Source organism: Orbicella faveolata, unplaced genomic scaffold (assembly GCF_042242905.1).
Source record: "Orbicella faveolata isolate gen_17 unplaced genomic scaffold, um_ofav_v1 contig_2, whole genome shotgun sequence".
In the NCBI taxonomy this organism is placed as follows: domain Eukaryota; kingdom Metazoa; phylum Cnidaria; class Anthozoa; order Scleractinia; family Merulinidae; genus Orbicella; species Orbicella faveolata.
The window spans coordinates 28,018,765-28,035,839 of NW_028301547.1; the positions used below are offsets into that span (position 1 = coordinate 28,018,765).

Here is a 17,075-nt window from a genome sequence, read left to right on the forward strand (position 1 = left end):
TGAACTGTCAGTCTCATTTTTTTCCATGTCGTACTCAAATAGCGATAGGGCTGAATAAGTACCGCTTTGGATGCCGCGTTATTTTCTGAAAGCGACGCTTATAGTATTTCTGCTGTCACGAGCGGCCCTCGTAAGAAGTCGGTTTAATCAAGCGCAGCGTTTCTCCGAGCACGCACGGTATCCTGTGAGGTTCACAAACCAGTCATACAAGACAAGGAGTTAATCGACACCATTAAAATTTAATGACTATCAAAATTCTACAACTCCCCGTTACCGTGATGAAACTTTCGTTAAAAAATTCTTCTCGCATGATGTGAGTGAAAATTATAATGGCCAATCTCCTGATGTACCAGACGATCATCAAAAGTCTTCAGAAAAGATAACTAATTTCTAAAAATTTTCCACAAGAGAAGCAAACATTTGTTTCCTTGACACTAGCTAACTTTAACATTTGCCACAAAAAACTGCTGTCAGTTCTTATCTAGAAGAAACGATTTTTTTTACTGAATGAAACACTTGTTGCTTACTCCCAGTTCAAACTTTCGCTTCAGAGTTTTTAGTTCGATATTGTTGGGGTCGAACTTAAGTCCATAGGTGCAAACTCTGAGGCCATTAGAGAACTTCCTACGGTTGAGATCAGCCATCGCTGCCCTGAGAAATGCTTTAATGGCAGCTTCTTTCCCGGGATAAGACGAAACCAGTGTCATGGCCGTCACTTCTTGTGTCTCCATAGCAACAATGAAGTCAAGACACGCGCTGTTAAAATTGTCATTGAGTAAATGAAGATTTGCACGAGCCACGAGATCGCCGGCAATGGTTACCCCGGATGTAATGACAGACGTCAGGTCTTCAATGGCTTCCTGGAAACGCAAGAGGCGCTCAAAACATTTAGACCGCATGCGCAAGATCTCGTTCCGCTGATCCTCAGAAGCGGCGACAGCGGCAAGCGTAAAATATCCCAAGGCATGGCTGTTTTGATTCAAGTTAGTATGCTGATTTGCTTTCTTGATGGCTTCTTGAAAGATACTTTGCTTCTGTCCCGAATTCAAAGCTCTGAGCGCGAAGTCCACAGCTTCAGGATTTTTTTCGGTCACTTTTTGAAACTTCGATGCCGCAGCTTCAATTTCATTCAGTTTTGTATATACGAGTCCACTTCGGCTTAGGACCGACACATCTTCGGGGCAGAGTCGTTCAGTGATATCGAGCTCTTCGGCGGCTTTTCGGTAATCTTCGAAGATTATAAGCCCGTCGGCGTACATGCTGTGGTAGGACACGACGCCACTGCCAATTTGAACCAATAAATGACAAAGCTTCAAGATGAACTTGGAGCGGATACCTCGCGACAAGTAATGAGAAAACAGCATTTGAGCACAGTCCTCGAGAGTTCTTAAAATGAGATGTTTCCTATCCTCAGGAAGTGACAGAATGAAGCTCTTTAGTGCTTGGGTGTTGAGAAGTAACGCCTGCAATAGGTCTTGGTAACTCGCTTTGCGATTGTTCTGAAGGGTAAACAAAAGTGCTCGCTCACACAGCACTTCGACGTAGTTTGGCTTTTTACCAAGCACAGAAGTCAAGTCATTGATGGCTAAGTCAAATTTACCTTTGAACGCTTGCAGCTTTGCGCGCCAAATGTAAGACTCAAAGGCTTTGTTTGGAGAGGCAGCGATTGCTACTGAGAAATATCCTTCTATCGAGGCATCTCCTGGATGTGCGTTAAATCTCTGAACTCCCTCGCAATGCGCCTCGCGAGTTAAACGCGCGCGATCGTCATCAGTTAGTCTCAGCAAGGAGCTCGACAGTTGTTCTTCGCCTATTGTTTTCAGAAGGGTACAGATGTCTTCTAGTGCGTCGGCCGTTTTCTTTCTTCTCATTTTCAACGCAGCTAGATGAAGGGCAGCTAAATAGTCATCCGGATTGTGTGTTATCAAGCGAACAAGAATTGCCTGCGCTTCGTCCATTTTACACATTGACTGTAAAATCTCCGCGAACACGAGATGGCACTCGAAATCCGTGGCGAACGCGCGAGTCAAGATATCGCCCAAAGGAAGAAGCGAGGGGTCCTCACGCGAATCGTGGTTCTGTTGGCGCGTCTTCGAGTTCATTACCAAGTACTCTTTTATTTGATTCTTCAGCGTCTCTTGTTCATATTCAGACAGTTCTGTTATCCAGGTCACCGTAGCACCAACAGAGATCTTGCTGGCGGCTGTCAAGTCGTTAGCAGCTTTCTCGAGTTTCCCACTCATAAGCCAAACAAACGCGCGGCCGCAAAGTGCTTGAACAAAATTTGGTTGGATGTCGAGCGTCATGTTGAAATCTACGAGGGCATTCGTCATGTCAGCGGTTTTCATGTGGCAGAAAGCGCGCGTGTAGTAGGCTTTGGAGCACAATGGACGGACTGTGAGCACTTCATCAAGGGTGCGGATCGCTTCGGAATCTTTGTCTTGTAGCCTCAAGCACTCCGCCGCGTTCAATAACGCGTCCACGTTACTGCTGTCCATAAGATACAAGAGCCGATACATCTGCGCTGCTCTATCAAGGCTGTCAGCGGTAATTTTAGTATCAACTGAGCATGAGCTGGTCAGCTTGACTTTAAGACGGAAGCGAGTGAGAAGCTCAGAGGCAAGTTGCTTTGAGAGAGCCGCTATGCTACTTTGATGCTTGTGTGGTGACGCAAGGATGTAGATTTGGGTAACATCTTCATCAATGGCGGCCGCACAGAGATAGTCATTCAGGGCGGACTCAGTTTCCTTCAGAGCTAAGTAGCACTGAGCTCTTTGAAGAAACAGCTCCACTGCTTCCACTTTCTCCCGATTCCCAGATGACGTCACATGGTCTATTCCATCCGACAGTAGGACCACTGCTTCCTTGAACTGATTCAGTTTGATCATGTGACCGGCGCAGTCCCCAAGCGTAGAAGAATCCTCCGGATTCAAGCCTACAACGATGCGGTCAATTTTGATTAACAGGAATCTGTCTTCTACACTGAAGCTCGTCGACTTTTTGGCCAGTGTGGCAATTGCGTCGTATAGCGCTTCCAATATGGCAGGGAGGAGTTTATTTCCTGTTTCTTTGATGCAGGCTAAACCAGTGTCGAAGTCCCTGTCACACGCAGCGATAAAATCCTTCACTGCGTAGCTTTTTTCGTGCAAGAATAGGTAGGCCATTGCTCGATGAACCAGGAAGAAAACCACATCGCTACGATTGGAAAACACTTTCACCGCCTCAAAGCATGTCGTTACGGCTTCCGGATAACTTTTGCTTCGCATTTGCGATCTTAACTTCGTCGACCATGCCACGCTGCTGTCTGGACGCAGACCAGGAGACGTGATTAGGTCGCAGATTTGTTCAAGAGACAGCGTTATTTCTGAATTCAATAACAGGTGCGCCGAGTCGCCCCCACATATGCACCAGTCCTCCAAGGTACAAAGTACAGTTCGTAGGGTGTTGTGCGGCAAGGTGACCAGGTGATCCTTGACAAGGCCCGGCTCCAAGGCATACCCCTTGCAGAGCTGAATGACAGCTTCTTCGGTGTGCTGTTGTCTGAGTTCTTGATTAGCTGAGGCTATGTAGGAGAGCGCTTGTCCAATGTTGTCACTCATAGTTGATACTTATCCTGATTGAGCTCGCTTGGTCGTTCACAAAGACTAGGAAGAATCAAGACCAGTGAATAAGTAATGTTGTTTCAAAAATGGCTGCCAATAGACCATTTTACAGTTGTCTGCTCAGTGACCTGGCCTTTGTATCGTAGCGAGGCTAGAGTTGACCTTGTTTTGATACAGACCTCACTTCTTTTGTTGTGTAAAACAAGTTGTTCTGATGCTAACTAGGTGCATTTACATGACAAAAGCAGTGAGGTCTGTATCAAAACAAGGTCAACTCTAGCCTCGCTGCCATACAAAGGCCAGGTCATAATTTTTTAAGTTCGTGATTTGCAATCCGGGTTAATCTTCTCTATCCCTAACCATCCTTGTTCCCTTATGGTTTACTATTGTCTACTATTATCTCTTTGGTGATTTTCTATCTTAGTAGACTTTTATTTCCAGGTTACCTTCAATTTAAAGGCAATTTTGTACGTCCCCAAAATAACTCAAAATACTGTGACTGAGATCCTTTAATACGTGCAAAAGAATTTCAAATTGGCAGCCATTTATGGAAAGGGTCTATGGATTTATGTAAATACTAAGTTCTGATATCCCGACTAAAATAGACAGAAGTATGCACTAAGTAAGTGCTGACAGGAGGTAATGACAACTGATTAAGTTCTCCACAGGAATGTTCTAGTTAAGTTGGATCTAAAATAACACCATGTTTGGGATAAGAGTAAAACAAAGAAAATCCCCCCATATCGTAGCTTTATCTTCAACAGTGTATGACTTGCAACTCAATCCACTTAAAATATGTATTCTTATGCTTCTCAATTGTATTTATAATTTATTAAATCGGTTAATATTCCATTTTGCCGTTTCAGGTCACGCAATCTGGTCACGCATAACGCCTTCCATTCATTGAGAGCGTCACATCTAGTATCTGTACCTAGAACAAACGGCGTTGATTGAAAGATATTTTAAGTGGCCTCTACAAAGTGGCTGCTAAAGGTGCAAATAACCTTATTGACCCCAGACGTTTCCACCCCGAATGCACAAAAATATTTCCGACACAAAACGAAAATCGTACATTTTCTGATTCGCTAACTAACCGGGTGGATTTACTTTTCAGAACTCTAACGAGAAACTGTTGGCTTGTCGTTCGCTGTCATTTATTGCTGTAGAAATAAAAACATCGCCGGTCAAGAACAACACACGGCGAAAAAAAAAAAATATTGCCAATTGATATAAATTGCAAGATAACGTTGACACTTACATCTGTGTGCGTTGTAAAGTGCCTGGGAGAACAGACGGGCCTGAAAAATCCAGTACATACGTAAACAGAGCTCCTGACACGAACAATAACAAAAACATGCGGCCCATTCGCGTGCTACGAAGACTAAACATTTTTTCTTCTTATATACTCGAAGCAGATAATTGAATATAAATCGTCCTGTTTAACGATAAATCGAACGGGAATATGCGGTGATAATTGAAAATGTCATGTAAAAACAGTTAAGGACACGAAATTACGCCGGTTTTCTTGAAAATCGTTCCAAGAGTCTTAGACAAATACGAAGACAGTAAAGTGAACAGTTGTTTTATAAATGACTTTCACTTACCTCAATTTGAACGCGGGAAAATTTCAGCCGAATGATGGAGTTTAGGCGCCAAGTAACAAAGCAATCAAGAAGTTATTCAAAGAGAACCTGATCCAGGTGTGGGCTTCAGTCGAAGAATCGGGAGGAAAATCGCTGCAGAGCCTCGGTCTCCAGAATTTAATTCATTCAGTGAAATTTAGCCGATGAAGTATCTGTGACACCCCTGGGCAACTTAGCGTCAGCGACTGACAGATCAATGGACAATCTGTAATTGTTTGGATAAGTTTTCTATTGGTCAATCAAACTTGACAAGGCGTGGGAACGCTGGCTTTTTATTGGCCGCCGCAGTTAATCTGCTGATAGCCGATCTGCGCGGGAAATCCGCCGAGCGAGGTATTTCCGCGAAAGAAATTCTGCACAACCATCACAGAGCTGCACGCGACCAAAAAGATTTGGACGATGTTTTCATATTCTTGGATCTGCTAGAATTTTCGAGTGCAGCGTTTGCGGTGATAATTGAATGTTTACAAATTTACAGCCACTTAAAGAACTGCAGTTCAACTATCCGGTATTGCACCAAGTGCTTCAAATAACAGTGCAAACATTATTCCATTAACTATGGTGTTCAATTACTTTTATTTGAGGGTAGAATTTTGGGAATCGGGCTTTAGCGCTCCTCTAAAAACATGTTTTTTTTTTAGTATTTTAGGTCAACATAAAGGTGCTTATTCCTTTATTGACAAACTACATTCTGTGCTGAAGCTAATTTCAGTAATCCCCGTAAATCGGGCTGGCCAGGGATTGATACGTTAAACCCGAGCAAATACAGACAAAGGAATGTCAAAAAGGTATTTAGACTATTCGATTAATTGTATATGGGAAACGCAATTACAGCACTTTGCCCTGTGTGTAATATACAACTCGGATAGTACATTCCAAAACTTAATAGCAATAACAAGCATCAAAATTTCAACAAATCATCAATGAATGAAAGCTTCACCGAGGTCCACAGACTGTCCACTGTTACGGCCATGTTGCCCTTTACGCTCCAGACTTGAGCCGGAAACGATTTCCTGACAACTTTTGTTTTTCACGAAGGATTTAGCCGGAAATTTTTTTTTTTAATGTTTATCTTTTCTCTTTGTCCTTTATTCTGCCATTTTAGGTTTTTTTGCTATTTTAAACATGTTGCCAGGTGGAGCTAAAAGGACTAAATTATGGATTCATTGCAAGCGCCAGTCAATGATCTGTATTGAACCCCAGTCCCTCAGTTTTCAACTAAAGTGCGAGTATAAACAGAAAGCCTAATTTCTCGCTTCAGTGCCGGGGGGTGGGGGTACTCCCTTATGTGGCTTATGGCCTATATAGGTATGTGCGGCCCCAAAGGGTATGGTTTTAGCCGTTTTGGCCATAAGATAGGTATCTATTTTGGCTATTTTGGTCTTAAATATAGGGTATGGTTTTTGCACTCTAGTCTTGAATTCGGTATGTTTATTAGGAGAAGCTACTTTTCCATCGTTATCAATAAGAACATCAGCAAAAGCCCTCCACAATGCCTTAATATCGGTCTGAACTACTTGTAGGTAACTAATTATAAGACAGTTCTGAAACAGGGAATTGATTTAAGGGACTGGTCTTAAATAGAGTATCAACTTTTTGGTCAGGTCATAAATAGGGCAGGGAAAATCGCAGATTTTGGTCTTAAATTGAGTAAGGGTTTTGGGAGGCGGGCCGCACACCCCCACAAGATTTTTCTGGAAGTACCCCCCCCCCCCCCCACCACCTCCGGGCTCAGTGCAACAATCCATTGTCCAAAAGACGGCTGACGAGAATGATGGAAACGTTGATCACTTTATAATCTTGATGTCCCGGGGAGAATACCCATGTACGTATAGCAGTGACAGGGAGATGCCAAGAGCTATTTTCAGTTTGAAGGACTGTTATTGTTCAAAGAAAATTTGTAATGACGTTTTCTGGCGATGTTTGTAAGGATTTTAATTTTGAGGAGAGTTAAAAAAAGGTGCAACCTAGGTTTCTCTGCCCACCTTCACGTTTCACATCAAACAATTGGAACATTTCTTCAGGCTATGTTCTGTGGATTTAGGCCAACAATTTGGCCTGATTTACAACTCCCAGTCATAGCTGATGAACCTGAATAACCCCCTGCCCCCTGAACGTACATACCACAAAATTCGCAGAACCGATGTCAAAAAAAGATTTGTAGCAGTGTGATGAACATGGATATATAAAGTAACTGTCAAGTATGACAAGTTAGCAGACACAAACAACTGTTTAATTTGTAAAACGCCGCTTTGTCTGCAAAAAATAGCATTGTATGTAAAGCCTGTAATCTTTTTTCGGTGAAAAATTTAAGATTCAATTTAAGGGTTTTATGGCAGTCAAAGATAAACAAAATTTGCACGCGAAATGTTTGCTTTGCACGAATTGCATTTTTTCATTCCACTATAAGATCGATTGACATATAAACTTCTTCAATCAGGCTCGCGACATGGTAATTTCTAGCGAGGGGAAAATGTTCCTCCTGCATTTTTTATGCTTTTTTGGACGACTCGCGCTTGTTCCAAGAGGTATTTTTAGGAGTTAAGTAGATTAAGATGTCTGATCGGTGGGATTTTGGGGTTTACGATTATTATATGGGTATTCACTATTGTACGCGTGCCCTATTCCGCCATTTCATGTAAATAAAGGGCAGGACAGTTGATATCAAACGAACTCAGTGGAGAAAAATACATTTCAACGAAGGCGTTCTTCTCGTTCTCGTGGGATTGATCGAAACACATATACAAATTCTAATACGCCCCCCAAATTTCGCATAAACAGTTATTGGACAGTTGGATTTCTTGACTTTCTTTCATTTCGCCGGTACAAAAATCCACTGAAGACTGCAATGCCGGAAACTAAGCTAGAAAGAATTACTTTTGATCGTACACTGTAAAATTTTCAGATGTTAGCGATTTCGAACCGCAAGAAGGCAAGAAAGTTCCGGACAAAGTTTTGCAATCTGTGTACACCTTTTTTCGTTTTGGGGTCTTGTCACAGGTCGATTTTTCAGCTTTTTGTTGGGTAAGCAAATAGTATGTCGGAAATCTGCGGAAATTGCGATGAAATCTTATGTGATCTTATTTCAAATATTTTCCACCACAATGTGAAGACTTCACTGATGATCAAAACTCGAAACAGCTAGGAAAATATTTAAATAGCTCAGTAAGCTTGAACAATGAACAGGGTGCCAATACACGTTGTTCCAAAATGGTAGCCAGTTTATTATTCTTTTGTTTACATGGTAATTAGTCCTCTTTGCCTCGTCAACATGTACAATATACAAAAGAATTTTGAAGTGAAAATGAGGCAAGAGGGCCAATTAACATGCAAACAAAAGAATAATAAATTGGCCGCCATTTTGGAATAAGGAGTATGAATTCGTTTAATCAACAATGAAATTCCAACGTCTGACGGAATGGCCGTCAAAATTGCTGGCGGGTGGGGAGAGGCGGGGAATACCTGTATTTAAAGAGGCGAAGCAATTTCGTACACGCATGCTCCGTTGTACTTGTCTGTTTGGGACATTGAGTTGAGGCTTATTGTTTTTCTTGGGTCAATTGTTTTTCCTGTATTGGAAGATTCTAACAGAAATTGTTCAGAGGTGGATTGGGGACTATCAAGTTTAAATTTGTAAGTAATGTTTTCACGATGCCATATTGGAGTGTCTTAGCTCGACTTCACGAAAAATTAACCGGGAACACCACCATGGGCGCTTACTTTCTTCAAATCGGGATCGATCTGCATACTACAGACGCTACCGATATTTCATTACTTCTTTATACGCGGGAAGTACTATCAATGCATCCTCAGGCTTTGGCCTCTGGGCCACAATCCTACGGGGGCAATAATTTTGACGCTATCCCCTAGATAGGGCATTTGCACTTTTCTCACGGCCCCACTATGGGGATTTTGTATGCCCCGACTGCTCCACGGTGGGGCATTTGCCACCTTCCGTAAACAAAATGCCAAATGTCCTTTAAATGCCCCCCGGGGGGGATCAGCGGGCTTGGAATTGTGATCATCTATTTTGCTGTAGTTCTAGAAATCGGCTGTTTTCTTCAAAACGCCGGGAAATAACCGAAATATCCTCAAAACAAGACTGCACCCATACGTCCAAATACCCACGTTAAGTCCTTGTTACCATGGTGATAGGGGGTAAAAAATGTGAAAGAAAAATTGAAACTGGCGCACCAAAACCCACGGGTGTGACCTCAATCAATTTTTTTATTCCTCAGAGGCCTGTTAAATAATTGACAGTAATAATAATTATAACCGTTGATTGACTTTGACTTTGTCTCTGTTCAAGGACTACTGAAAATGATCAACAATGGGATTCCTAGAAGCATTAGCCTCCTACACAGATGTTCTTTGGGCACATCAAGTGCTCTAGGCATGATTAAAACATTAATTCTTCCATAGGTTTAATGTTTGTTCTGAAAATATGGCAATACATCAAGACAATGTCATTTACTTTATTATTTTTTATTAATCACATTACTTGTATCCTTGGGAAGTATTGAAAATAGAGGGAGAAATTTTACTTTGATCACTACTGGATTCACTGAAGCAAGCAGAGAATGGGCAAGCTACACGACATAGTTGAAAACAGCTTTATACAGTCATTTAATATTTTTTCGTTGTTACTGTTACTCAAACATTATCACCTTGGTGACTTTGCAGAGCTTTGCAATCCAACCTAAAAGATTGGCCTTCTACAGTACAGTCACAAAAAACATTGAACTACATCTTGACTTGTGAAAAGCATGCTATTCCCAGTCTTTCTTGATGTCAAATGACCATTCCCATTCAAGATGGACAATTTTATCATCATCTAAAAACTTGCTCTTTGCTGTGTAATGACCACGAGCGAGCATCCCTTTGGGAGCTTCGTCAACTGGTGTTATATATTCGTGAGGTTCAGCTTTGGGACCATAACTTCCCACCATTAAGGAATTCTTCTCAACTGAAACAAAACCAGTCATTCATTAATCAAGGAGTATTATGGCAGCTAGCAAAGCTGCACCATCACAGCATAAACACAGTATAAGTTTACACACATCATAATTCACTGATGCAAGTTTATAGCGTGTGCAAAGTTAACTATACTTTGCCTTTTGCATTGCAAATGTTGAAAGACAATTGATTCATGCTCTGAGCTGTGCATCATCATGCATCATCATCATCAGCTGTGCCAATGACGAGTGCTGTTATATGAAAAACACATAACAGATATTTATGTATAATTTAGGTTCGGCACATGGGGAGAATGCTGTATAAATCAGCCGTCACCCCAGCTGTAGATCCTGGCAGATCCTGGCGAATTTACAGTTGTTTGCCACTCCAAACCTAACCTTCTGAACCAAAATGATCCAAATGCTGCTCTTCTGCCATACTTAACTCATCAGTTAGGTTTGGCGCATGAATAGAGCAGCATTTGGAACAGGCCTTACATGTAGTTATAATACAACAACAGTACTCTGGATTGCAGTGGCCTCATGGTTAGTGCCCTCAGCTCTGGATTGAGCGGTTCGGGTTTGAGCCCTGGTTGAGGACATTGCATCATGTTTATTTATTTATTTATTAAGCTTCGGCCTACTATTACACATAAAGAAAAAGTGCGTCTCTCCACCCAGGTGTACAGCTGTAGAAGCTGTACATGAAAAGAAGCTGTATATTTCTACAGCAAAAATGAAGCCCTCTCCAGCATTTTTAATGAACAAATCCACTGAGCTAACTCCTTGTGGCAAATCTCATCGACAAAACATACAAGTTTTCTGGTAGAAATAGTGTACTTGGTTGCTGCTGAAATTATTAATATTATTTAAAAGAAATTAGTAATTAAGTCATCAAAAAACTTTCAGCGTTCCTGGACAAAATAGTTTTTATTCAAATGAAGACATTTTCACTGACTGAAACTTTTTTCCAACAAATCCATTTGCTGGCTTAACAAAGTCAACACTGTGCCTGTGTCCAAATGAAACTGACACGAAGAAGCCAAATTGTTTTTAATTTTACACGCTTCTCTTCAAAACAATTTTTGTAATTTTTCAGCTTACTTAGGCTAGATGCAGTTTAACATTCAAGGTGTTGAACATGACCCTCTACGGATTGAAAACATTGATTCAAGGATTTTTGTATAAAAACAAAGAGACTTGGCAGGTAATTCAAGAAATAGCAAGCAAGTACACGAACAAGAAAGTGTTCAACACTAAGAAGACTGCAAACAAATCAGGCAGGTTTATTGCATTCCAACATGCCAGTGAATGACTTCCATTTTTGGGTCATGAATTATTAATGAGTTTGAAAACCTGGGCAGGCAAAATTTGAGAGTTACTTGCCTAAAGGGCAAGCTGGATTATTAAAACATTTTTTTGAGTCCTGCAAACAGGAGAGATTGCCTAGAGGTGGAACCACTGACCAATGGATTATGACAAAATCAGTATGGTGGCCTCAACACCCTTTCATAATTCACTTTCCGAGTTCAGTGGCTCATAGTCACTTTTGATTTTTTTTTTGGAGGTTCTGCATGTTCAGAGCCAGCTACAATTCATTTTCTGCTTCATTCCAATTTTCAGGAGAACCCTGAAGGTGCACATAATGTGTTGAATGCAGCAAGGCCAAAATTCACACCCTGTCAGGCACCATGTCTCCAACCTCCAGGGATAGGATCCTATTCATCACTGGGTAATAATAACATACTCCCAGCATTTTGCCAGTCTGTGAAAGTAAACCGTCTTGCACAAGAACACAGTACAATGACCCTTAATCAGGGAAGGTGCGAGAACCCACACCTCTCAATTCAAGCTCCAATGTATTGACCATTGCAAGCCCTAGGATTTCACGCTAATGATCATTTCTGGTACGGTGTCATTACCATGATTCAGAAAAAACGGAACTGAAAAACCATTTGCCACAGATATCTTCAGCGTTGCCACAATTTGATACAAATTTTTTTTCTTTCCGTTCTAATTCTCAACAAGTAGAGCAATTCATTTGATTATTACTCTGATTATGGATGAAGCTGAAACATTGTTTCAAGTCACCTGTCTGCGTCTTGTATCCATCCCAGACTGAATTGCACACACTGTGCAATGCAGTCTGGGATGGAATTAAGGTGGCAGACAACTGGCTGACGTAAGGTGAACTGCGGGGTGAAGGGGTCAAGTTACCGAGGGGAACCATGGGGTGGAGTTTGCATGCGGAGCGGCATCCACTGCGAAGAAGAGGAAGTATGAAATTTGAAAAAAACATTCGGGAAGAGGTAATTTTGCACTGATTTTGAAACTGACACGGAGAACATCACTTCATTTATAAACTGGGTAAGGCAAGATACATGCCACTGAGTACATATAAGCTTATATAACGCTCGTTTCATTTCCTTCTCCATTCACAATTTTATTTTTGTTTTCTTTTATTTGTGCCCAAATCAAGCATGAAATTTTGTTACAAAAATTTTCTGTTACCAATCGTTTCCCACTATCACTGGACGCAGAACCGAAAAAGTGTTACCAATGAAATTTGAAATCCTAGGCCCTGCAGTGTGCACTCCATGCTCTAACTATTTAACACAACAATATTAATTAACCATATAAATATTTTTTTATGGTTATATGTTTGTTTTACCTCGTATTCCTTTCCTGTACAACACTTGATGAAATTTAAGACCAGCCACAATTTCTCGCACGACCTGAACAAAAACAGCCATGTTAACTGAGTGCAATCAACCTGTTCATATCACTACACTGACAATAGACACGACGATAAAATCTGGAACTATGTCATGGCACATCTAGACAAAATTGGATTTATAAGTTGCATACAAAAATGTGACAAGCTTTATTTCTTTATCCTGCAGTTCAAATATATGATCTTTCATATATTTCCTTGCATACATTGTATCTTCACTGGCAAACTCACAACGTGACTAGCTCCCAGTTGGCTGAATAGCTCAGTTGGAAAGGGCACTGCACCAGTATCACAGAAGTCTTGAGTTCCAATCCTCTTTAAGCCCAAATTTGTTTTTCAGGCTTTAATTTTGCAACTGCCTCAGTTACATGCAAAACTGAGCTGATCTTTAAATTATCATTATATTTTTCAAGTTTGTTATCTGTAATCCGTAATCTATCACAGTTTGCAAGTAACTAGCAGATGCAGAAAGGTACAGCGATTGTCAAATACAGAGATGGAAACTTAATTTTGACATAACTCATGAATTATCTATGACCTTAAATGTACCAAACATTCCATTTATGGTAGTATTGCACCCAAGAAGATTGGTATGCTGTTCAGTTCAGTTTGCTTTCAGACCAATAAATAGAGAAAACTGCTGTTGCTGGTGAAGCGAAGGGGGACAACAGCAGGATTTCTATGGGGGACAGGAGATAAGAGGACAGGAAGTGGGATTTCCATGGTTAAGGGAACCAATACTGTGCAACAATGTGAAATAGAAAAATCACCAAGAGGTGTAAGCCTCCTACACAGCTGCCTTTTGGGCTCATATCATGCATTCTTTCCTCCCACACTAATATCTGCTGAAACCAACAGCTATTTACATAGACCAGTAATTATTACAGCACACTTCCAAATCCTGGAAGAGCACTTTGGACCTTGAAAAATTTTGAAGCGTGGCCTACCACACTAAGTGTGGCTTTTGAATGACTGTGTGAGACATGGAATAATCCATGCAAACTATCTGCAAGAAGCTGTAGTGTATTTCACAGTGAAAAAGATGATGTATTCCTAAATCTTAGTACAATCTCAAACCAAGTTAGGAATTGTGCCTTTATTTTGAAAGAATTGCCACAGATTTTAATGTGACCCACAGCAGTACAGTTCATAGTTATCACCTGAAGAGAGCCCCTTAAGCTAGTGATTGGCTTTTTATTAGAAGATGACTGGCGCTGATTGCCTCTGTAGTAATCTCCACATGATATCCCACTACTATTTGCGAATGGAGAGAAAGGAATGTGCGATTTGTTTGGAACATGAGACATTTGCTAGAAGGAGTGAGTGCAAAACCATAAGAGTGCCTTTCTAGAAGGTTACATGTTCAGGAGGTGGGACCACCATAGACTGCAAAACATTTGTGTTTTCTTCCCTATTTAGAAGGCGCAAAGCACTGTAAGCATGATCCTCGCGCGTAAAGCTTGCGAGCCTATACTCGCTCCAGACCTTTTACTCGAATACCACCTGCGATACTGTTTTGCAGTCTACACCCACCAAGGAAGGGGTAAGAACTGGATTTCAAGAGTACGGTGAGGGGGAAGTTCAGATGCCCTGTTCAGGTAACCTGCCCTACTTCAGTGTATCTGTTACTGTCCAGTTATAATCGTTGCATGTGAGTAAGGTATGTTGTCCAACAACACAGGCATGATGCTAGAAACAGACAAACAACATTCATAACAACACATTTCTTACACTAGCCCTAATCTTTCTATGCATATCTCTCAATCATATTGTGCTGATCCAGAAAATATTGATACTCCCCCAAACAGAGGGGATTGGAATTTCCTGGGGGTGGGGTGGGAGGGTCTGTAATAGCAAAAAATTTAAACAAATGTATGAAGATTAATTGGAATTCCTGAAAGGGTGGGGGTCTTATATAAAATTCCTTCTGTGGGGGAGGTATGGATATTTTCTCAAACTACACATTTGGTCTTCGACGACAATTCAAACACATTAAACAGTTTCTCGAGCACAGCAACAATATTAACAATATGAAAATCTCAAATTTATTTCGTTTTCAAGTAAGCAGGCACAAAAATTAAAAAGCCTCTCTTTAAACATTTTGTCAATTCGAGCTTAATTTGAGCTTAATTAACTGCAGTGTTGTAAAACATCATTTAAACAAAGCAATTAACTATGGCCATCCCATATATCCCAAAGGTAACGTCGAAACCAAAGACACAACAAAAGCAACAGCGAGACTGGAAAGGAAGTAATTTCAAAATAAAAGGTTAATACGAAGGTCAATTTTCCCATCTTATTTTTACAATAACTTAATTGATAATCTCAATAAAATGGACAACAAAAACTTAAAATTAAGATTACTTTTGCATTAATTCCACATCGAAACTCAGGAATTTAAGTCTCACCTTAAACGTTATTTTAAGTCTATAACTTGTTCCCTCCTTGAAAGTTACAGGCTTGTCTTTAAGAGTGGCTAGGTCTCCTATAAAACGAGTAGAGATTACCATGCAGTGAACTCCAGATGATCAAAACAATTCACTACCTTCCGTTCGTTCAGTACTTCTGCTAGTTCGATTTGAACTGTGTAAGTTGTCACGCACGGTGTGGTTTATTGACGAACAAAAAATCAAGACAACAGATGGCAGTAAGAAAGCTAAATTTCAAAGTTGTTGCAAGATGGGAAAGGCAAACAAATTTTAATGACAAGATGTGCTAAATTTTGATACACACCGCTAAGATCGAGTTCGATATCGTCCCGACCTTCGACAAGCACCGTCAACTTTAAAACCCGCACGTTGGGTCCGCCATCATCGCCAGCTGAAAAATAATAATAACAAAATACATGCTGGCAAGAGGTCTTTAAGGATCCGTGAGAACATTTGTGCCTTAAACGAACAATGTCAGCTGATCACTTTTAACTTACCACTGGCGGCGGCAGCAGCTCCAAGAAGTTGCTCCTTGTACTTCACCAGAGATTCATCATCCGCGTCTAAATTTTTAATTTCATCCAGAGTTTTTTGAGCTGGTGCCTTATAACCAGGGGTCTCTTCTGGTTCTTCATCATCTACTGCAGCTGGAACTTCTTCCGCAGGGTCCGCCATGGTAAATTTTGATACACAAACTGAAAAATGCGGATATTTCCTGATGCCTTCACGACTTGGCCTGTTCTTCGTAAAGAGAACCACCCCGTGACGTCAAATGCGTGATCAGCAAGACCAATCACAATCTCTGAAATATCGAGTATGCAAAGTGACCAATGAAAGACGTCTTTCTATCTACAGGATAGGTCCGAAGCACATTGCTTTCTTGGTAACGTAGAAATAATTTTCCAGTAATCAAAGGAAACAATGACAATGTTTATGTTGAAATGGTTTCTCTGATAAAATGGGAAACAATTTGCTTCTGTGTAGCAAAGATACAAAGTGCGCTGGCGAATATACCTTACAAAAACAGGCACTCAAAGATTGCGTGACGAGCCAATGGTTGGCTACTATTTCTGCTTTAATTTTCAGTTTCCATATTTTTTGGACCTGAATTCCAAAACATATTTGCAAAGTGTCGTGTGGACATACAAATAAGACAAATAAGAAATCTCAAGTTTAAGCTTTTTCTTTGAACAAAGAACTGTACGCAGAGACTCTGCTCGCATGGTAGCATGTGTTAGGTTGTACAAAAAAATAACTTACAAGATATTTGCTGTTGTGTCATCCACTATCGGCCAGTCGCAGGCGCCAAGTCGTTATAAATCTGATCAGAAGTACGTCACGCCCCGTCACACATCCGTCACGTGTTTTGTTGAACTACCACGGGTTTTTACCACCACCATTACCTTTTCGGGAGAAAATAGGAAGGAGGACTACGGGCAGTTAGAATGAAATAAAATTGGTACGCGCATTATTTGAATGTCTAATCTCGAATGGCTTGTCGTGAACACTACATGAAGTATAAACTGTTATTGGCACGGACTTCCTTCACTCGCACGATCAAAGCCCATCAAAACGCGATAGAATTAGTTATTCTGATTTGACCCAGGGACTCAATACAACGAAGCAAAACAAAGAGAGAAAGAAATTTATTTTGTAGCTATTTTCGTCGCCAAGTTTTTACGATCGAGCACGACCTCGAAAGATTGGAAACC

At 40.8% G+C, this 17,075-nt stretch overlaps 2 protein-coding genes across 2 annotated transcripts; both read right to left on the reverse strand.

The window, feature by feature from the left end:
* Positions 1-219: 219 nt before the first annotated feature.
* On the reverse strand, positions 220-5,417 carry LOC110063539 (uncharacterized). The gene is made up of 2 exons (XM_020770540.2): positions 5,207-5,417; positions 220-3,644 (listed from the first exon to the last, which is right to left on the reverse strand). The coding sequence occupies exon 2, from the start codon at positions 3,597-3,599 to the stop codon at positions 501-503; it is 3,099 nt and encodes a 1,032-aa protein (XP_020626199.2). The 5' UTR covers positions 3,600-3,644; positions 5,207-5,417; the 3' UTR covers positions 220-500.
* A 4,297-nt stretch (positions 5,418-9,714) lies between these two features.
* LOC110063508 (rho GDP-dissociation inhibitor 1-like) lies at positions 9,715-16,865 on the reverse strand. Its single transcript, XM_020770503.2, has 6 exons — positions 16,624-16,865; positions 15,861-16,165; positions 15,668-15,754; positions 15,343-15,419; positions 12,872-12,935; positions 9,715-10,211 (listed from the first exon to the last, which is right to left on the reverse strand). The coding sequence occupies exons 2-6, from the start codon at positions 16,036-16,038 to the stop codon at positions 10,015-10,017; spliced, it is 603 nt and encodes a 200-aa protein (XP_020626162.2). The 5' UTR covers positions 16,039-16,165; positions 16,624-16,865; the 3' UTR covers positions 9,715-10,014.
* Positions 16,866-17,075: the final 210 nt, after the last annotated feature.

Excerpts from the sequence above, each read along its gene's own strand:
- LOC110063539 (XM_020770540.2), bottom strand. The coding sequence starts at position 3,599 with ATGAGTGACAACATTGGACAAGCGCTCTCCTACATAGCCTCAGCTAAT.
- LOC110063508 (XM_020770503.2), bottom strand. The coding sequence starts at position 16,038 with ATGGCGGACCCTGCGGAAGAAGTTCCAGCTGCAGTAGATGATGAAGAA. Across the intron at positions 15,755-15,860 it reads AGCTGCTGCCGCCGCCAGTG|CTGGCGATGATGGCGGACCC; the intron begins GTAAGTTAAAAG and ends ATTATTTTTCAG. Across the intron at positions 10,212-12,871 it reads GTACAGGAAAGGAATACGAG|TTGAGAAGAATTCCTTAATG; the intron begins GTAAAACAAACA and ends GTTTTGTTTCAG.